General features: G+C 30.8%; 7 protein-coding genes across 7 annotated transcripts; 4 read left to right on the top strand and 3 right to left on the bottom strand.

The window, feature by feature from the left end:
* Positions 1 to 3,563: 3,563 nt before the first annotated feature.
* On the bottom strand, positions 3,564 to 5,854 carry LOC132937042 (uncharacterized). The gene is made up of 2 exons (XM_061003872.1): positions 5,800 to 5,854; positions 3,564 to 5,394 (listed from the first exon to the last, which is right to left on the bottom strand). The coding sequence occupies exon 2, from the start codon at positions 5,385 to 5,387 to the stop codon at positions 4,527 to 4,529; it is 861 nt and encodes a 286-aa protein (XP_060859855.1). The 5' UTR covers positions 5,388 to 5,394; positions 5,800 to 5,854; the 3' UTR covers positions 3,564 to 4,526.
* A 2,237-nt stretch (positions 5,855 to 8,091) lies between these two features.
* Positions 8,092 to 10,023, top strand: LOC132937043 (uncharacterized). The gene is made up of 4 exons (XM_061003873.1): positions 8,092 to 9,097; positions 9,335 to 9,457; positions 9,516 to 9,712; positions 9,815 to 10,023. Exons 1-4 carry the CDS (start codon positions 9,062 to 9,064, stop codon positions 9,969 to 9,971), a joined length of 513 nt encoding a protein of 170 aa, XP_060859856.1. The 5' UTR covers positions 8,092 to 9,061; the 3' UTR covers positions 9,972 to 10,023.
* Positions 10,024 to 11,876: 1,853 nt separating this feature from the next.
* Positions 11,877 to 13,458, top strand: LOC132933140 (uncharacterized). The gene is made up of 2 exons (XM_060999460.1): positions 11,877 to 11,911; positions 12,099 to 13,458. Exons 1-2 carry the CDS (start codon positions 11,877 to 11,879, stop codon positions 13,456 to 13,458), a joined length of 1,395 nt encoding a protein of 464 aa, XP_060855443.1.
* Positions 13,459 to 16,356: 2,898 nt separating this feature from the next.
* Positions 16,357 to 17,297, bottom strand: LOC132933141 (craniofacial development protein 2-like). The gene is made up of 2 exons (XM_060999461.1): positions 16,733 to 17,297; positions 16,357 to 16,676 (listed from the first exon to the last, which is right to left on the bottom strand). The coding sequence occupies exons 1-2, from the start codon at positions 17,295 to 17,297 to the stop codon at positions 16,357 to 16,359; spliced, it is 885 nt and encodes a 294-aa protein (XP_060855444.1).
* Positions 17,298 to 18,348: 1,051 nt separating this feature from the next.
* LOC132933142 (uncharacterized) lies at positions 18,349 to 19,911 on the top strand. The gene is made up of 2 exons (XM_060999462.1): positions 18,349 to 18,429; positions 18,628 to 19,911. Exons 1-2 carry the CDS (start codon positions 18,349 to 18,351, stop codon positions 19,909 to 19,911), a joined length of 1,365 nt encoding a protein of 454 aa, XP_060855445.1.
* A 611-nt stretch (positions 19,912 to 20,522) lies between these two features.
* LOC132933143 (piggyBac transposable element-derived protein 4-like) lies at positions 20,523 to 21,872 on the bottom strand. Its single transcript, XM_060999463.1, has one exon. It carries the CDS (start codon positions 21,870 to 21,872, stop codon positions 20,523 to 20,525), a length of 1,350 nt encoding a protein of 449 aa, XP_060855446.1.
* Positions 21,873 to 23,483: 1,611 nt separating this feature from the next.
* Positions 23,484 to 24,329, top strand: LOC132933144 (general transcription factor II-I repeat domain-containing protein 2-like). Its single transcript, XM_060999464.1, has one exon. It carries the CDS (start codon positions 23,484 to 23,486, stop codon positions 24,327 to 24,329), a length of 846 nt encoding a protein of 281 aa, XP_060855447.1.
* The last annotated feature ends 1,542 nt before the right edge of the window (positions 24,330 to 25,871 follow it).

Raw genomic sequence — 25,871 nt, forward strand, 5'->3', positions numbered from 1 at the left:
GCTATATTACACATTACTTTTATAGAATTAATTGTGTTTAAATTTGCAGCTTTATCCGATCGATGTTCTTCATGAAACGGTCCACAAACTTTCTTTCTATACCCAAAAACAGGTGCTATACTATGCGGATGCTCAAAGTTTAGTATTCCATTACATTTTATATACGTTCTATAATCGACAGGATCAATACGTACACTGAATGTCAGCTTTGTTCCGTAGACTTTATTAACTTGAGATAACTCTTCTACCATATATTTGTTAATATCTTCTATGTCACGGCATTCGACTGGTACAAAAAATTGAATTTTTGCTATTCTATCTGGAGGAATTGATTTTATTCTCAGCCGGTTATTAGTTGGATTTATAATATTTGGAAATGAATTGCACGTTTGCAAAGATAACAAAGCTATTTCTGAATCCTCGTAAACATTTAGGGACGGAAAATAATTCGTTGATAATATAGTTGTATTTCCAGTCAAACTTAATGTAACAGATTCATACATTGTAAAAATTCAAGACATAAATGACCGCAGTTAAATGTATTGAAATCTTGATAGTTAGAATAGTTGTATACTATTTTAAACTCATGAAAATAATGTTGTAATTCAATTGGTGGTGGTAAATCGCCAAAGCTATCGAAATAAACAACTTTGTCCTTATTTTTATAAAACGCTACCCAATGACTTCCGTCGCCTGAAGATATATCCAAGTTTAATACACCACATTCAATCGTATGCGGTTTTTTAGGTAAGTTATCACGTGAAAAGACTCCACGGAAATGATTGATTTTCAACTTTCCGACATATTTTATAATATCTTGAGACGAAAGCGGTCTGTTAGGTAGCGTGATCATCAGTTTTTTTTTCTTAACCTATTTTTGTTTGATTTCAAACCACTGCCTTTTTTTCTTTTTGAATTTTGAACAGCATTATACACACTAGCACCTCCAGACATCAAACTACCAAGTGCCGACAATCCTGCAAATATAGGTATTAAGGGAATTACACCTCCTGACTGCCTCGGTGCTAAAATCAGCCTTTTACCACCATTATTTTTCTTTGAGATTCTTTTTTTTTTCGCTGCTAGTATACAATTTGTTTTTATAGCACGTTTCCGTTTGCAACCCATACCTATTTTTCTTTTAGCTTTCATTGCGTTTGTTACTGCGTACGCAACTAATTTCTCTTTTCTAGGTGTATCTTTTGCTTTAAATCTCTCCCAAGCACGATTTTCTAGCACTTTATCAGCTTTATGTCTATCGTCTAAATTTTTACTCGTTGCATACACAATATCGTGATCACGACAAGCAGCATCCAATGGGTTTATTCCTTTATCGCCACGATCTAGTCTCTTTTTTAATTTTGTACCAGGGCCGCAATACTGATAGCCTGAAACATGGGCTTCGAACGGGAGACTATTTATAAGAGAGTTTACTAATCCTTTTCCAGTCTTGTCTGACTTACACTTGCGAGTTGAACACGCCATCTATAACTGGCTATAAATTTAAAAAATCTAGAGTATTTATATGAAAATAATATGAATTTGATTGAGCAGAAAGATAAATTAGATGTTATAAATGTAGATGTTCAGGTAGTAAAAAAACCATCAAGACATGGTTCGTTATTACCCGATACTATACGTGCTATACTAGTTGGCCCCAGTGGTTCAGGAAAAACAAATATAATGTATAATCTGATCACACATGCAAACGGGTTAAGATTTGAAAATATTTATTTATACTCAAAAACCTCTAATCAGGAAAAATATGTTTTATTGAAAAAAATAATAGATGATATAAAGGGTGCTAATTTTTTCATATTTACAAGCGCTGATAAGGTTATAAAACCAAACTTAACCAAGAAAAATTCCATCATCATTTTTGACGATGTGATATGTGGTCCACAGTCCGTAATTAGAGAATACTTTAGTATGGGTAGACATTCGGGTGCTAGCTCTGTATTTTATTTAGCACAGACATATTCTAAAATAACCAAACAGCTTGTAAGAGATAACGCAAACTTCTTAATAATACTGAAACAAGATGATACAAATTTACGACATATATTCAACGATCATTCATCTACAGATATGGATTTCTCAGAATTTCGCAAAATTTCTCATTTATGTTGGAATCATAGTGATTATGGGTTTATGGTCATCGATAAAACTCGGGAAATTAATGAAGGAAGGTATAGATGTGGTTTTCATACGTTCATTAAAATAAGATAATTTTATATGCTTATACTCATATATAAATATACCGTCACAAAGTAATTATCTGCATAGTGTTATCGGTAGTCACACGATACAGGTATATTACATTTATTATTTACAATGAACAAAGAAAAAGTCTTGTTGGAAAATTTAATAACATCAAAAAAAAATATTAAACGAAAAATAATGGAAATGAAACGCGGTGTTATAGATTCTGAAAACTATTTCCGTGAAGCATTTAAGCCAATAATTGAACCATTGAGTACACATACAAAACAAAATGAAATATGGAACACACAGTCAACTGAGCTAGAAAATAAATCAGAAACCTCATGTACTAGTGAAGATGATGATGATAACGAATTAAATTCACCATTTGAAAATTTTTTAAATAACCGTCCTAAATCAACACGTTATGATAAATCCTATGGTTTGCATTATGATAAAGATAGTGATTCGTATAAAATAGGAAAACACTCTGCAACTTTTAGTCACGGTAAATTATTGCTGCTTAATAAATATTATAAATTTACACCAGGACTATGGTCTTTATTATGTGAGAAGGAACCAAAAAAAACAACTATAGAAGATATAGAATCTTATTACAATATTTTGAAAACTTCTGGAGTCCATTTAAAAGCAGATGGAAAACCTAGAACCTCGAGGTACCATAAATGGATGACTGTTGTAAAACCGTTGTATGATCGAATGAAAATGGAGGAAAAACAGTTTAACGAAGAAATAGCTAAAATTAATGAGAATACAACTCCTCGAATTAGCTTAAAATCATTTAACAATACTTTACCTTCTACTCCTTTTGGGTTATTTAACGCTAAACGTAGAAAAATAACACAAGAAATTGAACCATTTGATTTTAATCAATCAGCAAGCAGTTTTTCACCTGCAGATCACATGTCTACAGATATGATTAATTTTACTTCATCACCTGATCCTAAGACAGGCAGAGGTTTATATAAAGATGTATTACCTCAAACACAATTAGTTTATTATGACGATCCGAATGAGCTAGTAACTAGATTAAATCTTCTGACATCATCACAAAGTGTTGGTAATACTGGTGTCAATAATGAAATTATATCTATTTTAGAAGAACTGCGTGAGAGAAATATTATAGTATAATGACAACCTTAGAGAGTATAGCTAACGAGCTACATCGACCAGCGAGAAAAATATTTCCTAGACGTAGTGTGGTAACACGGTTTATTGACGACCTCTGGCAAGCTGATTTAATGGATATGCAATCTCATTCTAAAAAAAATTATGGTTTTAAATTCATATTAATTGTTATAGACACATATAGCAAATATGTATTTGTGGAACCGCTGAAAAATAAATCAGGTAAAGAATGTACAAAAGGAATGTTTAATATATTGAAAAAAGCTAAACCAAAATTTTTACAGACAGATAATGGTACAGAATTTTACAATGTCCAATTCCAAGATTTAATGAAAAAAAATAAAATTAAACATTACAGTTCATACAGTGTTATCAAATGTTCAATCGCGGAACGTGTGATTCGAACTCTTAAAAATAATATATATAGACATTTTACTGCAACAGGCACATGGAATTGGTACAATACAATATCAAAAATTACACATAACTATAATAACACAAAACACAGAACAATCAAATGTACACCTAGTGAAGCTCGAATGGATACAAACAGAATTAAATTTAACACATATATAATTTCTGAAACATTGTATAAACCAAAATTTAAAGTTAACGATAAAGTACGAATATCTAAGTATAAACATATATTTACTAAAGGATATACACCAAATTGGACAACGGAAATATTTACAGTTTCAAAAGTTTTACAGACAAATCCAGTTACTTATCAACTAAAGGATGAATCAGGCAGTGTAATTTTAGGTGGTTTTTATGAACAGGAAATTAAATTAACTGATTTTCCAAACACCTTTCTCATTGAACGTATTGTAAAAAAAGTTGGGAATAAAATGTTTGTTAAATGGTTAGGTTTTGATTCAAGTCAAAATTCGTGGATAACATCATCAGATATTTTAAAATAATGTTTTTTTATGTATAATATTTATTTATTTATTTATTTATTTTTTAATAAAATAAAATATCAGTTTTTTTATTAAGTCGAATTAATTATTTCACATGATCTCCTGATCCTAATTAGTCTGTTTTGAAAACTATATATATATCTACAATCGATAAAAACAAAAAGCGTCATCTAGTGGTAAATAAATCAATGAAAATAATAATACTGCTGTATTTTGTTCCGCTAGATAACGCTTTTAAACTGAGTCATTAAGTCATTAATTTTTAGTTTTCTGACTTCTAACGAATCTTGAAAAATTTTTTATATAACAGTAATGTGATGTTTCATCATTATTGAACAGAAAAAGATCGAAATGTTTTTTTCTTTCAGTATTACAAATATACAAAGGAAAAATATGTTTTTTATCATTTAAACTATAAATATTAATTGATACATCGTTTGTACATTCAAATTTTTTCATCTGACTGATTGGTGTTGGAAAATCAATACATTTAAAATCTAAACCACTTTTTGTTTCTAACATTTTAAAATATTTCTTATTCAAATAAGTTTTATTCGATCGATTATCAAACTTAGATAGTATTGAATATTTAAAACATTTAGCATCGTTATTTTTTACATTTATAATTGCTCTTTTATCTTTTATATATTCAGGTAGATCTAGATACGTTCCTCCTCTGAGAGGATTCACTGTATTAATTCTCAATTGTAATACATCTATAATTTTAAGGGACCACCCAGATCCTTTCGCTAAAAACTGGTCTTGTTCAGATAATAATTTATTGAACATTCCATTTAGTAATTTATTGAAATCGGATGAATTACATGCAAGTGTATTAGAAGTTTTGAAAGCTATGTCCCGAACTTCTTGAGTGAGTATTCTTTCGTATACGCTATCCACATGTAAATTAAATTTTATAGATGATTGTAAACATGATTCTTTTAACTTTAAAATTAATTTATCTCTAACATAGTTAAAAAAAAGCGTGTAGTCTATAAAATTTAAAGTATTCTTAATCAAAAATGTTTTTGAACATTTCTTAAATCTCTCGATTTCAAATAAACCTTCATCAGAAGATGACATTCGCTCGTGTTTTGTAACCGTTTTTCTTTTCATTATGAAACTGAAAAAATAGATTAAATAAAAAAAAACATAGGTAAAAGCAATCATAATATTGTAAATTTATTATAACATCAACTTCTTTTTTTTAAATCTTATGCAAGCAATTCAGAATATTGTTTTCAAAATATAATAAAAGTATTAATTCTAAATTATTACAAAGAAAAAAAGAATTGGTTAATATAATAAGAAATTACTCAGATTCTAATTCTCTTAACCGATTGTTTAGTTCTGTTAACCGACACTGAATATCTGCTTTACATTCACTTGAATAGTTTTCGAATCTATTATGTTCATTTATCAATTTATTTTTAAAAAATGAATTTTTCTTCATACTATCATTAATTTTTACAAATACTTTTCGAAATGCTTTCCGTTTCTCGATATAATAGCGTTTATTGTCACGCACCTGCTGTTCTGCTGCTAGAATTCTGCTTTTAATTACGTTTATTTCTGGGTTCATGATTCTGAAAATTACATAGAATTTCAAAAACTAACTAATTGATACGTTTTTTAAATCTAAACCACTTTTCCTAACATTTTTATTAAATTAGTTTTATTTGAAAACATTTATCATACCAGCAGATCTTATATACACAATAATAATTATATGATAAAATAATAAATAATAACAAAAAAAAAAAATAATATTTTAATTATTTATTGAAAAACAGAATATTATTCGACATTATCTAATTTACTATATAAATTATTTAGACCTTTTTGAATATTTTTCTCGCATAAATAATTTATATATGTTAAATGTTTAAATTCGTTTATTAAATTCTGTTTTTCTTCAATAAGTCTTTTTCTGGTTTCTTTCAGCACCGCTTTTTGAATTTTTATTTTAATATTTTTAATATTGGAATAGAACATTTTTTCGTCAACATCTTGAGCATGATCATTTTCTTTTTGCTGTTCCAATATTTGAATGATTTGCTCGTGAATTAACGATTTGGCTTCCATGTTTTTTCTTTTTTTTAAAAAAAAAATCTGGAAAAATTATATAGAATTTGTAAACTATCTGCCAGATAAAAAAAAATAATGCATATTAATGACAATAATTTATTTCCAACATATTTCTATTTTTTATGTTTTTTAACTTTTATATTAAAAATTTGTATGTATTAATCAAAAAAAGAAAATTACATTGAATACCTATATACATAAATATAAACTTATAATATTATTACTAATTATTCATAACAAATTTAAAAAAAAAAATTTTAACCTGATCTAAATCTTTCACGCTTAGATTCTGCTGTTGTAATAAAATCTAACCTTTTACCGAAACAGTGTTCTCGCTTACGAAAATTTGTAACATATAAATCACTATATTTTTTACATATATCCATTTTTTCTTCTCTTAATAAAACTAATTTTGCGTTTAAATCTTTTATATAAGAAAAATTTGGGTTAGAGTTTGTTCTACTTAAATAAATAATGAATTTCAGGTTTTTAATTTTTTTTTTGAGATCTTTATATTCATATCTTTCTTTAATCTTATTTTCATCAATCATCTTCGTTAAGGTTACAATTTGTTCTCCATAATATTGAATTTGTTCATTACAAAAATCATATGAATGCCAAAAATTCATTATCTGTAATTTTTGACTAAATACATTAGTATAAAATATAAAATATTATATAAATCTAATTATTAAAGCGATTATTTATAAAACAACGAATGTACGTATATACGTATATATAATAATAACTAATTATATTATTCAAAGCTAAATAAAAAAACTTTAAAAATTAGACAATATAGCATTTATATCATAAAAAATAAAATTTTAGTTGCTAGTGAAGCTACGTCACACGATAATAGAAAAAAACGTGATAATTTATATGTTAGTTAATAGTAGATAGGGCGATTGTAACTATCGTAGAGTTCGTACGGTAACATTACGTTGTCACGAAAGCAACTACGTGTTTACTATCAACGTGCGACAGCAGCTTTCGAATAATCTTAACGTAAAAGCAATAAAAAAAACATTATAGAAAAAATAATTTAAATTTATATATGTGTATAATATACGTTTTAGGATATATTTTATACAGTCATTAAACATTATTGAATATTTTAATATAATAAAAAAAATTTTTTATATTAAAACATTTTACGTAAGATAATATTACACGTGTAATACAACAATCACGTTATCTATAACAAATATTTATAATCAGCTATAGTATTTTAACATTGATAAAAACAAGGTATCGTGCAACAACTACTAGATAACGGTATCTATAGTAATTATCATGAAAGAGATTGACTATTAAAGATTTTTGAGGTTAGGTAATAATTATCAATATTATTGATGAATGATAAGCCCGATGTTCTATCTTATCTATGTAAATCTATGATAGTATGGTACATCAGTTATCTTCTATACTGTAGACGTGGTGTAATTCATTTTAGTATTATTACTCTATGGTGTAATTATAACGTATTATTGTTACTTGATCATAACTTAACAAAAAAAAGAAAACAGCTTATATTATAGTAGTGACTAAAAGTGAGAGTTGAGAAACCGTCTTTCAACTACTTCTATTTTAATGTTTTTATTTTAAATAATCTATGAAAAAAAATCTTTAAGTCTAAACACTCAATACCCATAGTAATATTATAAAACTGTATTATCATTACAACAATAAATTGTTATTATTCTATTTTATTTTTAAAAAAAAAGAAGTATGATGTTAAATTAAATAATAACAATAAAAAAAAAATAGTACTTACATAGCTTGTAGAAATTGAGGTACTTTTTCTAAGTATGATGGCTGGTCTATTTGTTAGAGTTGTTTTGACAATCTTTTGACTGGCTATTGAAGATGTTTGGTAAACTGCTGGCTGGCTGTTGTTTTGGCGAAGAAGACTGTTCTGCTGCTGGCTGCTCTTGGAACTGCTGTTGCTTGAACTGATGACGATAAGCTAAGAAATTCTGGGTTTTATACCCGAAAATAACCCTCTCTTCTCTCATTAGAATTTTTTGTGATGGATTTAAACATTTCAACTTATTTTACATCCTGTTTTAATATTATAATGGCATTGACATTAAGTAAATGTGAAAACATTTGACTGAGCAGGTTATATTAGCAGCAATTTAGATTCATATAATATAATTGGTTTTTGAGAATGAATGTATACATTCTAAGCATTGACATTTAGTAAATGTGATAACATTTGGCTGGACAGGTTATGTTAGCAACAATTAAAATTCATATAATGTAATTGGTTTTTGAGAATGAATGTATACATTCTAATTTATTTTAAATCCTGTTTGTAATAATTTAAATTCATGTAATGTAATTTGCTGTTGTATATGAACATGTTTCAGCACCCATCTAAGGTAAGGTTATTGTAGAAATTTATTCAAGGAGGGTATTGACCATGGTAAAAGGTGAATGTCATAAACATTTGGCTGGGATAGGTTATGTTAGCGTCAATTTAAAGTCATGTAATGTGATTTTGCTGTTGTACCTGTATGTTCATGTTTTAGCAGGTTTCTATAATGTAAGGCTATGACCATTTGTATACTTAATTATTGAAGTAGTGGTAAAAATCTGTGTATAAAAGACAGAGGGTATTCTCTAATATTCACCAGTCTTCAAGATTTCATCCCAGGACAAGAAGCTCAGTTCAACAGAAATACTACCAAAATAAAATGTCGTACCGTACAATTGCTTCAACTGATTCAGAGGTTAGTAACTACTTATTAAATATCTTATAACCATAGAAAATTGGAGGCCGGTCGTAACACCACTCAACGCTATGGTTATAATTCTTAAAATAATATTAAATGACTGATTATAACATAGTATATTGGAAGTGCGTCGTAACATTACTCAACGCTTTGGGTATAATTCTTGGGGCATAGAAAAAAATATATAATGGAAAAAACAGTAAAAAATAATATACTATGTTTTATGTTTCACAGAATGAACATTTTAGCGAATCAATTGATATAAGACCGTCTTTTTCAAAAACAAAACCTGGATCAAAACGTTCTGCAGAAAAAACAAGTGTTAAAAAACCTATGAAAAAGAAGCAGAATAAAATGGTAATAAAAATAATATTTTTTCCTAATGATAGCATAAATAATTTATTTTTTTTTATAGAATGCATCATACAGAGATAATATCAGCGAACGCTTGAGATCAGAAGATTTTGATGTTGAAGTATTTAATTCGCTAACATTCAGACAAGGAGATGGCGTTGTGACAATAAAGACGCCTTTTGAAGAAAAAGGAAAGGATCTTTGGGTGCTAAGTCATTATAAGGTTACTAACATCGAGAATGTACCAGTAAAGGACAGGTAAATACATTGGTTTAAATTTAAAAACTATTGCTGAATCTGTTTTTTTTACTGATTTTATTTACTTCTTTTGTTTTTAAATAAAATAATTTGTTGTAATAGATGGAAGTTCAGTGAAGCTACTGTTAGATTGTACACGACCGACGAATCAAAAGATCAAACACTTCATACTGGTCTTAATGAGACAATGCAAATTATATTTGATAAATTACTAACCGATCCAAAGCGTCAAACTATTAAAAGCAAGACGGTTGTTTGATTATTATACGGAAAAATGAGTTTCATTTAATAAAACAAAATATTATTATACATGTATGTTTTTATTTGTTCAATACTCAAAGGTCTTGGAAAACATAAACCTATAAACTATATAGTATGTCTGAGAAAAAAAATTTCTAATTGAAACATTGCTATCAATTCTGTACTATCAAAATTTAATCTACTTATTTACTGAAAACATAAAATTTGAAACTAAAACGCATTAAAACTATTCTTTATGATTAAAGGTAACATGTAATTTAAGAAAAAAAAGCAAGTTTATTATTGAATAAAAAAGTTTTTATTTTTTAAATAAATAATTATTAAACATATTTATATATTTTATATTATTAGATCTTGTAAAATCATATCGGACAATGTGTTAAAATGAAATTGTAATATTTCATATAAAAACGATGTGTCATCGTTCTGTAAATGATTATAATAATTAAAATCATAGTTTTGAATATATTGGTTGGTAAATTCGTTCCTTTGACAAGTGGATGGCAGACCACGGACATCATTTTTAATTAGGTCATATGCAGTGTTGAAAGTAATTTGATAATTTGCTAAACGTTTTTGCTTGTCTACCACATACAAATCAATCAAATTCTGTAATTGACGAAGCCGGTACAAATCTACGTGTGTCAAGGTAATATATTCCTCGTTTAGATGTAGGGTAATTGAACTCTGTTTGACATTAATTGAATATGAAAAGGAATCGGTAATCTTTACACGCCTCACCCTGGTATTTAGGTTATTAATAATTGAATTGTAATTAGATTCAGACATCAGTGTGAACCATTCTTCTAAACTTAATGTAATAATTTTCTTTGAAAGTTTACATTCTAATAATAAAATAATTGAAATCTGCTTATTAATTAGTAATCCAACTGTAATACTTTTCTTGTTAAAAGCTCGGATGTCGAATGTAGACTTACAGACAATTATTGGTGGACTCATAATGAAGTTTTTTTTGCTAAAAAAGTACACAATAAAAAGTAGGATATAACTGTTAGGAGTTATACATTGGACTGTTAGTTTTTTCCTTTGCAGTCATATTATATACTAAAAACTCGGATAAAAAAAAAAATGCAAAAAATGTGAACGTACAGTTAGCGAATTAGTGCATACTAGAGAGGGAATTTACATATACTTACTAACCTGATACCTGAAAAACATTTTAAATTATTATATACGCACTAACCCGCTAGGCTATACGTCCACAAGATATTAAATCGAATAATAAAACATTTAAGATAAAACATTCAATTTTTTTTTATTTTTTTTTTTTATTCAATACAGCAAATATTATAAACAGTATATTATATAAAAAAAACATGATTTAACAAATGGTGTCGTACGAACCGGTTTCACAATTACAAATAACTTCGGTTTTACAATATTTACTTAAGACTTTTTGAACAAACTGATTACCTTTCATTAATAATACATATAAACATTTTGGTGAGAATCGGGTATGTTCTATAAAACAATTATCATCGATTTCAAAACTATGTAGAATTACTCCACACCAATGACATTGAACTGCGTCATCGAGATTGATATAGTAAAATCCGCATTCTGAGAGCTTGTACTTATTCTGACCGGTATTTGGAGGAAAACTTTTAAAAGATCGTAACCTAGATACAAATGCAGAGAATTCTGGATACGCTGGCGTTGAATTGAATCGTATTTGATCGACCAATGACTGGACATCGTTTGCGCATTTTTGAAAATTCATTTTTGAAGAAATTAAATAACTTATACAATTTAATAAAACTTTGAGAAAATAAAGAAAAATGAGACACGACTTGAGTGAACGATGGATCATCAGTAACTGAATATGAAAAAAATAATCAGCAATCAGCTTAAAATTATTGTAAAAAAAATCAGTGTAACCAACATGAGTAAAAATGAAATACAGCACATTTTTTCGAGGTAAAATTTACTAACAATCAGTGTGAAATGTGTTACACGGTAAATCTGAGTGCTCCAAGGGGGACATTCCCCCTTGAAAAAAAATTTTTACCGTGGAAAAGCTGGCTGTGAACATACAAATATATACTACTATTACGATACCTGAATACCAATATGCATCAAAGGCTATTCTTAAATTCGTACAAAGAGAACGATATGGCAATGAAATTAAAGACGTACAAAATGGTCACCAAGTGAAGAAAACAAGTACACTAAGGCATCTCGATCCCTTCCTCGACAGCGATGGTCTTCTTCGAGTGAAAGGGCGATTAGAAAATTCACTTTTATCATATAATCAAAGACATCCAATAATTTTACCAAAACACCATGTAAGCAAGCTCATATTTGAATATCATCACAAAGTGTTGCTTCACAGTGGTGCTCAAACTATACTAACAGTTATACGGTTAACTTATTGGCCAATCAATGGATTGACAATCGCAAAACAAACATACCGAAAGTGCATAAAGTGTGCAAAAGTTACCCCACGGCCATATACACTATACATGGGAAACTTGCCAGCACAACGTATAACACCGTCACGTCCATTCACAATTGTTGGGATAGATTTCGCCGGACCATACTTTGCAAAGGAACAATTGAGACGCAAAATCCAACCACGTAAAGTGTACCTAGCGTTATTTATCTGTTTTGCCACAAAGGCAGTACATCTAGAAATGGTCACTGATTTGACGACAGCTGCTTTTATAGCTGCGTTTATCCGATTCTCTAGTCGCAGAGGGTGCCCCACAGAAATCCATAGTGACAACGGTAGAAATTTTGTCGGTGCGCATAACGAAATGATGAAATTCACACATACTCCAACATTTCAAAATGAAATCAATCACATTATAACGTGGAAATGTATACCTCCAGTCAGCCCACATTTTGGAGGGATTTGGGAAGTTTCGATAAAATCAGCTAAGACACTAATCAAACGCGTTATTGGATTAACTATATTAACGTTTGAAGAACTGCAATCATTGTTCGCACGGGTTGAAGCATGTCTAAACTCCAGACCGCTAACGTCAATCTCTTCAGATGAAAGTACTCCATTAATCTTAACACCTGGTCATTTTATCATCGGTGCACCTATCACAGCTCAACCAGAAACCAATTACGGACCTAACACAATGATACACCATCCAAAAAATCGATGGGAACATTTGCAATTGATGATGTATCACTTCTGGAAAACATGGTCACAGCAATACTTACATTCACTCCAAACCAGGCAAAAATGGAATAGCCACACCTCCAATCCAAAGCCGGGAGACATTGTACTAATAATGGACAACAATACTCCACCACTAAGCTGGAAAATGGGTAGTATAAAAACCTTACACCCAGGCAACGATGGAGTGGTTCGCGTAGCCACAATTCAAACCACAAACTCACTGCTCAAACGTTCCCTTACAAAATTATGCCCACTCCCAATTTCTTCTCCTCCTGAAGTCTTCACTCCTTCAGGCCCGGCACCATGTTTAGTAAATCCTGAACGTATGTAATTTATTATCTATAAAACCAATTATTACTATTATTTTTATTGTCATCAAGTTTATTATTATTATTGTTATAATGTGTATTATTACGATAGCCGCTTATCGGACGAACCTTTTTTTGTCTTGATAGAACGAATAATATGAAGTCAGTCGTATTCCATCAGTGTACACATACGTGCACCATAAGTATGTATTCGTGTTGTTGTTTGTGAAGTGTTATTGTAATTCAAACAACATTAAACCATAAAATAAAAAAAAATACAGTCCACTACATTAATTAAACGTGTAATTATTAATCATTTGAATTCTGGAGAAGATAGTCAAGGAGATGTTGATTTTGGAAATGGGAAGCCTTATGTTTCTAAACTATTACATTCACCAACTTGGTTAGAACTTTGTAAAATAGCTAATGAGCAAATTATTACAACAGGTGATTATACTCACCATTTTCTAGATGATATTAAGTTTATTCAAGATTTAGAAAATATTAAAATATATGAATTTAGTATGGGATCTTAATATTATTTAAATGATATTTTTAATAGAAATTATTCTATTAAAAATGAATGTAAAAAAAAAAATAATATTCTATATAATAAATGGAACATATAAATAAAATTGAACCTTTTGTTAAAGGAAATGTTATCAATAATAAAATGGATAACAAAACTTGTGATAAATGTAACTTAACAGTTAGTTACAAAAATTGGTCTAGACATTTGAAATCTATTCGTCATCAAAACAATGATCCAGATCAAACAATTATACCTCGATTTAGACGAACATACAGGGGTACAACAACAACAAATGTAAGAACAAGACAAGAGAGAATACAAAGATCTGCAGATAAAACTTGTGACATTTGTAATTTAACAGTTAAATACAACAGTTGGTCTAAACATTTGCTGTCTATTCGTCATCAAAACAATGGTATAAGACCAAGACAAGAGAGAATACCCAAACCACATAAAGTTTTCAATTTTAATGCAAAAATTTTTGAAAATAACGACACGATTAGACCTGTTTTAAAAACTGAAGAAACAGCATTTCAAAGTAGATTATTATTTTTTTTTTTTTTTCAACCCGAAGGTTGGTTTACAACTCCAATTCTCCATTCTAACCGATTTCTCGCCTTTTCTTTGAGTTCTTTGAAAGTTTTGACTTTTGCATCGATTTTAATTTGTCCTATATACGAGTTCCGCGGGCGTCCTGCAGTTTTCTTTCCTTCTATCATACCTTCCAATATTATATTATGCAATTCTTCCGGGTGTCTCACGGCATGTCCAATCATTTTCCAGCGTCTTTCTCTAATCGCATCTATGAGTGTACGTTTTTCTCCCACTCTTCTAAGTACTTCTTCATTCGTTTTCCGCTCTATCCAGCTTATCCTTTCCATACGCCTCCAGCACCACATTTCGAACGCTTCTAATTTTTTCTTTTCGGTATTATTTATTACCCAAGTTTCACATCCATATGTTGCAACACTCCATGCATATGTTTTTATAAGTCTCTTCTTGATATTAAGATGTATCCTTTTTGAAGTGAGCAACTTTTGTTTTTTACTAAAGGCAATTTTTGCTAATGCTATGCGTTGTTTAATCTCGTGGACACTCTTGCCATCAGATGTGATTTTACTCCCTAGGTATACCATTTCTTCTACCTGTTCCAGTTTTTGATTACCAATGTATACATCAGCTTTTACTTTTGGGTCTCTGGCACAGACTAAGATCTTCGTTTTTGTACTATTTATTTTCATTTCTGATGTTCTGAGCATTTCATCCATTTCTTCAACTGCACGCTGTATGTCACCTTCACTCTCAGCTATAACCACAATGTCGTCAGCAAATCGTATCATTGAAACGATTTCTCCACCAATTTTGATCCCAATATTTAATCTTGTTAGCTTTGCTTTCACTATATTAATAACTTTTTCGATGTAGCAGTTAAAGAATGGTGGTGATAGCGTACACCCTTGTCAAACTCCTTTTTTTATTTGAGCGTTAGTTGTGATTTCTCCTTTTTTAATACAGGCTGTCTGGTTCTTGTACAGACCATGGATGATTCGTAGGTCTTGTTGCTCAATACCTATTTCTCGAAGTATATGCAGCATCTTGTTCCAATTTACTTTATCGAAGGCCTTTTCCAGGTCTATGAAGGCCAAATATGTGATTTTATTTCTATCGATCTGTTTTTCAATTAGCGCTCGCAATCCTAAAATTGCTTCTCGTGTACCTTTTTGTCTTCTGAATCCATATTGGTCATTTTTTAAGTATTGTTCCACTTTTCCTTCTATTCTTCGATTTATTATTTTTGTCAGGATTTTTGGGACATGTGTCAGTAAGCTCAGTGTTCTAAAGTGCTCACAAGAATTTGCTCCACTTTTCTTTGGTATAGTTACAAATATGCTTTTACAGTAATCGTCTGGCACATCTCCTTTATCATATATATCCTGAGTTAGTTGGTATAAAGCAGCCTTTATCTTCATACTAGCACATTGCAATAGTTCTGCTGTTATCAATCCCAGGAGCTTTATTTTCTTTCAAGTCATAGAGCGCTACCTCAAATTCTGATCTTAAGATGGGTAGTTTTGTTTTTTCCTCATTTGTTGTAATTTCCTCCAATTTTTCTCCCTCATATAGCTCCTCAATATACTCTTTCCATCGTTTTACTATGTCCTCATCATCAACTAGTAATTGACCCATTTCGTCTCTGATATTAGTGACATTTCGTTTTCTCTTTCCTACAAATTGTTGGATCTTGTGATACGCATTATCTATTTTGTTAGCCATTCTTCTTTTGCTTTTCTGGCTTCTCGATTAACCTGGTTCCTTAGTTGACGATACTTCTGTTGTCCTTCTCTCGTGTTATTGTTTTTATATTTTCGTCTTTCATCTATAAGTTTTACTATTTCCTTGTCAATCCATGCTCTTCTGGGTTCTTTATTTTCTTTTTTGTTAGCACAGAATCCGCCGCTTTTTTAATAGCTGATTTTATGTTCTCCCACTTTTTATTCGGTGGATCATCTACATTTTGTTCTTGGTATTCGATATCCATATAACGTCCATATTCTTTCTCAATCTCCGCTCTCTTAAGTAATCTAACATTATAATTGTCTTGCTGTACTTTTGTTCTTTGTGGTTTTTTATATCTAAGTTCACATTTCGCTATTACTATATTGTGATCACTGTCACAATCAGCACTCGGATATGTTTTACAGAATTTAACTTGATTTTTAAATCGATTTTTTACCAGTATGTTATCTATTTGGTAGCGGGCACACCTGGCATTTTCCATGTATATATTCTTCTCTTAGGGTTTTGAAATCTGGTGTTTGTTATAATCATACCATTTTCTCTGCAAAACTCCACTACTCTTTCTCCTCTTGCATTTCTCTTACCTAAACCGAAGTCTCCGACTTCTCTACCTTCCCTGCCTTTTCCAACTATAGCATTAAAGTCTCCCATGATGATTACGTTATCGTGTGGTTTAGTATGTTTTATTAGCTCTTCAATGCCTGCATACACTTCTTCCACTTCTTCATCATCTGCTTTTGACGTTGGCATATAAACTTGTATAATTACAAGGTTGTTTGGTGTTGACTCTATTTTGATCAAACATAGTCTGCTACTATAGGTCACAAAATTCGTAACTCTTTTACCCCACTTCTTATTGAGAGCAATTCCAACACCGGCTTGTCCTCTTGTACTATTTGTATGAATAACTCTGATGTCGTCAGACCAGAAGTCACCATTATCTGGCCAACGTATTTCGCATAATCCTAATATGTCTATATCTAGTCTTTTCATTTCTATTTTTATATTTTCCAGCTTGCCTGTTTTCAACATTGTTCGTACATTCCACGTTCCTATGCTTTGCGTTTAAATGCTATTAAATGCGGAACAGAAAAAAAAAACAATAATCATTTCACTTTATGTGCGTGGTCAAATCAAAATTCTGATTGCGGACCTGATACATGTTTGTGCATTGTTATCAATTATTATCTGTTTATTGATCTGAAAAAAATATTGATCAATAAACAAAAATCATTAGTTAACCCGTCGTTGGTGACGTTATTTTTATAACTCTGTTGTTGACGTGTGAGCGAAACGCTCACATATTAATATTAATAGTATTTTTGATAGAAATTAATACAAATAAATTTGTTTCATGATACAAGTATTAAATGTATTGAATATTATTAACTGACAAAACATTTTCTTAAAAATAATTAATTTTTTTAAGTTATAAATGACTTAGGAATTTATTTTTATTCTGAATATGAATTGTTCACATCAAATTCTGATTCTTCTTTATCTGTACATGCTATGCAAATATGGAGGGTGTGTTCTTTGCATATGTAGCATTGACATGTTTTATTTGAACAACGAGTCTGTAAAACATATTTTTGACTATAAATTTATATTATAATACATATTATAAAAATAGACGAAATTGTAAAAAAATGAATTATTTTACCTTTGTGAACCGATTTTTTCTTGATGGACAGAAATAACATTTCGTACGGCTTGTTACTACATCACTGGTTGTTTCCTCATTCGACTTATATCCAGTCAATTTCATAATATTTTGACGAAGTGTAAATGATAAAGTAGGAATTTGTAAACGTCTATACTCTGTTCAAAATAAGAAACCTAGACGGCGGTGACCAGTTTTCGTCGGCGGCGGTCAGGCTACGCCCATTGTTCTCCCCACCAAATCAACCACCTGCTCACCAGCTCGGCCGACTACGCGCGACGCAGCTGGTGGCAGGTGTTCGCATGTACGCGCCTTTCCGTTGAATTTCAAATAATATTGTTCATTGTAGAATTTGTGTTAGTTCCGTTACAACGTCCTCCGTTTTTTAACCTCGCAATTTCTACTTACAATTCTTTTACTATGAGTGAGCACAGTGAAAACCGCAATCTTGTTGAACCAGACGAAGTTATTTCTCCAATAAGAAAAAATCCAAAAGGAAAAGTAAGTTAAACTTTTTTTTTATTGATTGGTTATGCCAAATAATCACACATTTGAAAGGTATTTGTTAGTATGTGAAAATTGAGTTATGTGTAAAATTATAATATGGATAAAGCAAGTAGACTGGTGCTCACATACTAAAGAATTACCATTTGAAATATTCGTCTTCGATGTGTGTTAACATTTATTTATTTTTTGCAGTATGTACACAGTCGACAAAAGAGTATCATTGTTAATATGTACAAAGATACTCTGATGAAAACTCCAGATATTACATGCAGTGATATGTATAACAATCTGTCAAAAGCCACGGGTATAGGTTATGATACAATAATGAAAACTATCGTCGAGTATAAGCAAAAGAACACTGTGACTTCTCCAAACACGAAGCGAGTAAAAACATCGCTTTTTAATAAGATCGATGATTTGGACCGCAATGGACTTCGGCAAAAGGTCCATTCAATTTGGTTGCGTCGTGAACTCCCTACAATCGACAAAATGTTGTTTGAAGTTAACGAAGATCCGTCGCTCCCTAACTTCAAGCGTACTACTTTGTACAACATTATAAAGAAATTGGATTTTGTGTTTACAAAGAGGAAAAGGTGCAGTGTCTTGACAGAGAGAGAAGACTTGATTGTTTGGCGCCGCAAATATTTATATGACATCTGCAAGTATCGAAACGAAGGTCGATCGATTTACTATTTGGATGAGACGTGGTTGAACGCAGGTGATTGTGTAGACCGGGTGTGGATAGATAAAACGGTACGGTCCAAACACGATGCATTCAACAAGGGTCTAACAACCGGGCCGACAAACCCAACTGGTAAGGGGAAACGGTTGATTGTGTTACACATCGGTTCAGACAAAGGATTCCTCGAGGGTGGGCTGTTATGTTTCGAGTCCAAAAAGAATAGCACTGACTACCACGATGAAATGAACGGCGATAATTTCAAAGAGTGGTTTCAGTCTATTCTTCCTCGACTTGATCCTCGTTCTATTATTGTTATGGACAACGCACCCTACCATTCAGTCCAAACCGAAAAATATCCTACTTCAAGTGCAAGAAAATCCGTAATATTGGAGTGGCTTGATGCGAAAGGAGTTACTTTCGACAGGCCGATGTTAAAGGCTGAACTTTTAGCTAAGGTGCGGGAGTTAAAACCACGCGAGAAATCGTATGTTATCGACAACTTGGCTAGCAACGCAGGGCACACCGTTCTCCGATTACCACCGTACCACTGCGAATTCAATCCAATTGAACTAGCGTGGGCGATGGTAAAAGGCTACGTCAAACGGGAGAACACAACATTTAAGGCTGACGACGTCCGCCGACTTCTCAACACGGCAATTGACAGAGTTACACCAGAAAATTGGCAAAATTTTATCAAGCACGTGATTGATGAAGAAAACAAGATTTGGAAAGTTGACGACATCATGGACGAGATTATTGATGGAATGGAACCATGTGTGCTAACCATTACATGAGACACATCGAATGACTCTTCTGACTAACTTTTTTTTTATAATATAATTGTATCATATATTTTTTATTTTTGTTTATTTTTTATTAAAATATATTTATTAAAAATTAAAAATTGTTTTTTTATTTTTTACGATCGTATGTATTTTACACCTGGTAAGAGAAAAAATATAAATATACATTGAAACAAAAGGTAACATAATATAAATTAGAAAACATAAAATAAATTGGTTGTATAACGTGTTAACGTACGGAGAAGTACGCACACACACCTCGCCGCACGGCGTGAACAGGTATACAATGCATTTTAAGTTATGTGTTCATGTCACTTATCAAAGATAGACTAATGAGTCGCTCCCGCCGAAGCGCTGCGGTGGCGTTGATTTATGTCCGTGCTATTTGTCTAGCCACGCCCCTGCGCAGTAGCTAGCCGCCGTCTAGGTTTCTTATTTTGAACAGAGTATAGTCATGTGATTTTTGGTTAGTTCTTTCCCTAATTCTTTCAAAAAAAGTCTTCGAGGGATTACTTTATTTGTATTCTCGTAATATATTATCTGGCTGTTTATACCGGCAATATTCATTAGTGAAAAGAATACTGTAAGTGACCACCTACAGCTTACTCTTGCGACAGAGTACTCTTCTTTTTTTTCATCCACAACATCAACACCTGTTTTGTTGAATTATAGTATAAAATCACTTCGGGTTTTTTGGCATCTGAACTGTCATCAATCAAACCTGTTTTGTGCATTGTAGATATTAGCATAACATTTTTGTTTTTACGTGGAACGTAGGATAATAAAATAATATTTTTCCCATAGCCGAATATAGTTGAATTTACCTCTCTTTTCTTTGTATCTAGAAAGTATTTCGGAATTTCCCGTTTATTTTTCCTGATGGTTCCCACAATAGTCAATTTATGATTTTCCAGTAAGTCAAGGGCCAATGGTATGGAGGTATACCAATTGTCCATAGTTATGTTTCGTCCCGTTTTTGATATTGGAAAAATTAACCTTTTTACGATGCTGGAGGGACTATTATCACATTTGAACGGTCCATCTGGTTGGGTGCCAACGTATACTTCCATATTTGACGTGTAATATGTTTTAGAGTCGACCAATGCTTGAATCTTTATCCCATATTTAATCGGTTTGCTCGGTATATATTGCCTAAAACTACATCGACCTCTAAAACCTTCCAACATCTCATCGATGGTGCAATTTTCACCGACGGTATAACATTCAAGACAACGTTTTACAAATCCGTCAAAAACAGTACGTATTGGTGCTAATTTGTCTGTAGTCCTTCTATAATTTCTTGTTTCAATGTCATCAAATCGGAGTGCCCGTAGTAGAATGTAAAATCGCTGTTCAGACATGGTTGATCGGAAATATTCCGGTCGAAACCCTTCATCACACCATAAATCCTTTAGATTTACATGACTACTGCGTAGATATCCTGCTAAGTATAGTAGTCCAAGAAGCGCATCAATTTCTTCTTTATCAGTATCTGGTATAATAGTTGGTCGTTGATATTTCGCACGTAATTTTAGCAAATATTTATTTGTACATATTACCATTTCAATGACCACAGGGTCAGGGAAAAATAGTTTCCAGCAATCTAAAATAGTTGTAGCATTTTTAGCGACGGCATTGACACCAGGGCGCTGAGTTATAATGTTATGAGCACGTTGTTTAGTTTTATTGGGAATAGAGTTTTTATACCATTTTGTTTTTTCGTCTTTACTCAAGTAAAACTCATTTTCAGAAGAAAAACTAGTATTATTATAGGTATCACCAAAATCATCATCATTTTCACTTTCATTTTCACTATTATTATTACGCAAGTCAAATGCATTACCTGGTACAAAATTGGGATCAGCGTCAGAGTCATCACTATCCTCTAATTCTAGGTCTTCTTCAAATTCATCCAACCAAGCACATACTTTGTGATCACTTTTACGAGACATTTTTTGCCTAAATCTTTTGTAAACACGTAAATATAATAAGGTAATAATATATTTTCCGCGAGACGACCGTACGACGACAATATACCAGCGGTACTGATAAATAATAATAATACAAATATGTAGTATGGAAAATGTTTTTCTTTTCTTCTTAGTATCTTTTGAGACACCCTGTCCACAGCGCCAATTTTGTAACGAACCAACTACTTCAGTTCAATAATGGAAGTATTTTGAAATAATTAACAAGTTGAATGTATGAGTTATGTATATTTATTTGTAATTTTAACGTAAATATTCTAAGTCCAAAATAATTAACTAATAACTTTTGGTAAACGAGATGTGACTTAATAATTGACTTGGTGGTTTCTCTGCTGGTGCTCGTCTGATGGACACTTGTCCATCGACGTACCTCGTCGGTTATTCTTAATAGCTCCCTCCTATGGCATTTTAGTATAAAAACGGTATATCTCTGCGTACTCCTGAGATCAACTTTAGACGTCATTCGTATAATTATGTTATTTTAGGAGTATATATTTTGTACAAAGTCATGATCTTTTACGCTCATTATATTATTCGTTTTTCCTAGAATATGGATAATGCGTGCATATCCTTATCACGTGTTGTGCGGTACCGTTGATGTTATTACTATTAGGCTTTCCGGGATTACTGATATTACTACTATTAGTTTTATCGATGTATGCCGCCCGGGGTTACGTGCTCCCTGCAGCATTTATGTTTATTATTGAATATATCATTATTATTATTATATACGTAGTCACAGATCGTTACACACGCAGCGCATCTGCTATTACTATTACTATTAATGTTACGCGGCGCGTACTATAATATACGATATAATATACACATTTACACCGCCTAAATTAGTGTTATATATTAGGTAATATGGAAGCGCATCTGCTAGTTTTATTATTAACGTAATTATTACGCGGTGCTTACTATATACCAGGGGTCGGCAACCCGCGGCCCATGGGCCGCATGCGGTCCGCGTAGCAATTTTATGCGGCCCGTGATAATAATTTATAGTTAGTTTAAAAATATTATACAACACGTTATCTTTGCTGATAAAAATTGGGATTTCTCACGAGAAGTTAGTTATACAATTATTGAACAAAAATAGATATTATGTATAGAAACATTGTACACGTTATCTACGTTTCGTTAAACATCGATAATAATTTATTATACAAAACGAAATACGACTTTGTATTACTGAATTGATTTTCTAGTGAAGTGTAATCGTCTCAATTCTGTGTTTCAAATTTTTGTACGTGTAACTCTATTGCTCCTAAACGAAAAATTAACGATGAGCATAGTATTTTTAAAGAAGATTGGACCGAACTTTTCTTTTTTATCGAACACGGTGGTAAGTTATTATGTTTAATTTGTAATAAAACCATAACAGTAATGAAAGAATACAACGTCAGGTGACATTACGACAATGAGCATAAAGCAAAATTTGAAAACTTAACTGGTGAATTAAGACAAAACAAAATAAAACATTTTTTAACATCTCTTAGTAGCCAGCAAAATATTTTCAAATCCCAAAATACACGTAACGAAGCGTCTGCACGAGCAAGTTATGTAGTTGCTGAAATGTTGGCAAAAAACAATCGCCCTTTTACTGACATTGAGTTTTTTAAAAAGTGCATGTTAGCTGTAACGAATGAAGTATGTCCAGAAAAAATAAAACTATTTGAAGAAATTAGTCTTTCGACTCGAACGTATGTGAGGCGAACTGAGGAATTGGGAAATAATTTATTTTCCCAATTAAAAGATATCATACCGTCATTAGACTGTTTTTCGATAGCTATTGATGAGAGCACAGATATTTCTGACACAGCTCAACTTTTAATATTTATACGTGGTATAGACAAGGAGTTTAATATTTATGAAGAGTTAGCAGATATGTGTAGTATAAAAGGCACTACAACAGGTGAAGATATATTTAAAAATAAAGAAAATTCATTCGAAAAATTAGGGCTTTCGTTGAAAAAATTAATAAGTATTACTACTGACGGAGGAAAAAATATGAGTGGCATACATAAAGGTTTTGTTGGGAGAATTAAGACTAAAATGATTGATAATAAATTTGAAATGCCCATGGTTTTTCATTGTATCATACACCAAGAGGCACTATGTTGCAAAGTCTTGGCTTGGAAAAATGTCATGGATACAGTTATATCAACCATAAACTATAAACGAAAAAATGGGTTACCTCATCGACAATTCCAACAGTTTTTGGAAGAAATTGAAGCTGAATATGGTGATGTTATTTATTTTACGGAAGTTCGTTGGTTAAGTAGGGGTGCAGCTTTAAAACGTTTTTTTACTCTTAGAGAGGAAATAAATATATTTATGAATGAAAAAGAAAAAAATGTTCCCCAATTATCGGATAAAAAATGGATACTCGACCTTGCTTTTTTAACTGACATGACATGATTAATTATTTCAGAACCCGTTTGTAGTTGATATTGATAACGTTGAAAGTTGTTTACAAATGGAAATTATTGAGTTGCAAAGTGACGAATTTCTTAAAACCGCTTTTCGTGATTGTAATAATTTAATTCAGTTTTATTCGAGTCTCTGTGAAACAAAATTTAGCAAAATAAAATATTTTGCTAAAAAAATGTTGACCATATTTGGGAGCACTTATATTTGTGAACAAACTTTTTCCCTAATGAAATATCGGAAAAGCAAATATGCTTCGCGATTAACCGATGGTCACTTAAACGCTGTATTGAGAATTTCTACATCGAAAATAAAACCTGCTATCAATACACTTGTTGATGCTATTCAAACTCAAAAATCACATTAATTTTTATTTATTTATTTTTTCCAATATTATACTATATTTTACTATGTATTTTTTTATTATTATTATTACGTGTAATTATTATTATAACTTTGTTTGTAGATACCTCGATAACCAATGTACCAATCAGTGATTTTATTATTTTTATATAATTTAAAACTATCGTCATTAATTTTATTTTTATTACTTAGGCATTGAGTTACATAACGAAAAGGTTTCCAACAATCGATATATTTATATTCATTTAAATATTTAACTTATTACATTTATACTTAAAACAGACTATCTTTTTTTAAAACAAACTTTTACAATAATTGCACACCATCTACTTTGAACACCACAAGCCGCCACTGCCAACAAGCCAAAAATAATATTTTTAAATTTAAAAAAATAATTAAAATCATTATTTTCCGTTTCATTATCTAATTTTGTCCAGATTTTAACTTAAAATATCTATTTAAAAAAAAATTGTTTTTACTTTATACAATTTTTAAATTTTTTAGTTACACTCAGAAAAAAACGAGTTTTAGTTTTAAAGATTGGGTATCATTAATTTGTAGCATTAAAATTTGTTTAAAAGTAATTATAAATTTAATAAAAACCAAGGGAATATTATGAATTTAAGTATATTTACTTTGATTGTATTATAAAAATATCCCATTACATTAATGTTTACTAATTAATTATATTCCAATTAATTAATTAAAATAATTATATTCAAGTAATTAAATCATAATCATCCACAACATTTTTATAATAAAATCAATGATTTAAAGACGATTTTTTACGACATATTTTCATTGTTTTTGAACTTTAATCAGTTAATTAAACTTATGCCAGGTTAGATTAAAACTAATGATAAAAATCCATGACTTTCATTACTTTAATTAATTTAATTTACTTTGATTGATAAATTATTATCTTAAATTTAATTATTAAAAATAAACAGCTTATCATCTTAATTATTAGACGATATTTACTTGAAGTTAGTATAAACAAATGTATTGACATTATTTCAATGATAATATTGGTATGAAATCGATGATTTTGTTATTAATTTAATTATTTTGTGTATAAAAATAGAATAGTAGAATATTGTTATTTACCATTTCCCCCGCGGCCGCGCATTCGGCATTTCGGCTTCGGCAGAGTCGAGTGTGCACTGTGCA

The sequence above is a fragment of the Metopolophium dirhodum genome, chromosome 1 (genome assembly GCF_019925205.1).
Source record: "Metopolophium dirhodum isolate CAU chromosome 1, ASM1992520v1, whole genome shotgun sequence".
Lineage (NCBI taxonomy): Eukaryota > Metazoa > Arthropoda > Insecta > Hemiptera > Aphididae > Metopolophium > Metopolophium dirhodum.

Excerpts from the sequence above, each read along its gene's own strand:
- LOC132933143 (XM_060999463.1), bottom strand. The coding sequence starts at position 21,872 with ATGTCTCGTAAAAGTGATCACAAAGTATGTGCTTGGTTGGATGAATTT.
- LOC132933141 (XM_060999461.1), bottom strand. The coding sequence starts at position 17,297 with ATGTTGAAAACAGGCAAGCTGGAAAATATAAAAATAGAAATGAAAAGA. Across the intron at positions 16,677-16,732 it reads ATATACATGGAAAATGCCAG|TTAAATTCTGTAAAACATAT; the intron begins GTGTGCCCGCTA and ends TTAAAAATCAAG.
- LOC132933140 (XM_060999460.1), top strand. The coding sequence starts at position 11,877 with ATGAGTAAAAATGAAATACAGCACATTTTTTCGAG. Across the intron at positions 11,912-12,098 it reads ATACAGCACATTTTTTCGAG|AGAACGATATGGCAATGAAA; the intron begins GTAAAATTTACT and ends ATTCGTACAAAG.
- LOC132937043 (XM_061003873.1), top strand. The coding sequence starts at position 9,062 with ATGTCGTACCGTACAATTGCTTCAACTGATTCAGAG. Across the intron at positions 9,458-9,515 it reads AAAAGAAGCAGAATAAAATG|AATGCATCATACAGAGATAA; the intron begins GTAATAAAAATA and ends TTTTTTTTATAG. Across the intron at positions 9,713-9,814 it reads AATGTACCAGTAAAGGACAG|ATGGAAGTTCAGTGAAGCTA; the intron begins GTAAATACATTG and ends TTGTTGTAATAG.
- LOC132933144 (XM_060999464.1), top strand. The coding sequence starts at position 23,484 with ATGTTGGCAAAAAACAATCGCCCTTTTACTGACATTGAGTTTTTTAAA.
- LOC132937042 (XM_061003872.1), bottom strand. The coding sequence starts at position 5,387 with ATGAAAAGAAAAACGGTTACAAAACACGAGCGAATGTCATCTTCTGAT.
- LOC132933142 (XM_060999462.1), top strand. The coding sequence starts at position 18,349 with ATGAGTGAGCACAGTGAAAACCGCAATCTTGTTGAACCAGACGAAGTT. Across the intron at positions 18,430-18,627 it reads GAAAAAATCCAAAAGGAAAA|TATGTACACAGTCGACAAAA; the intron begins GTAAGTTAAACT and ends TATTTTTTGCAG.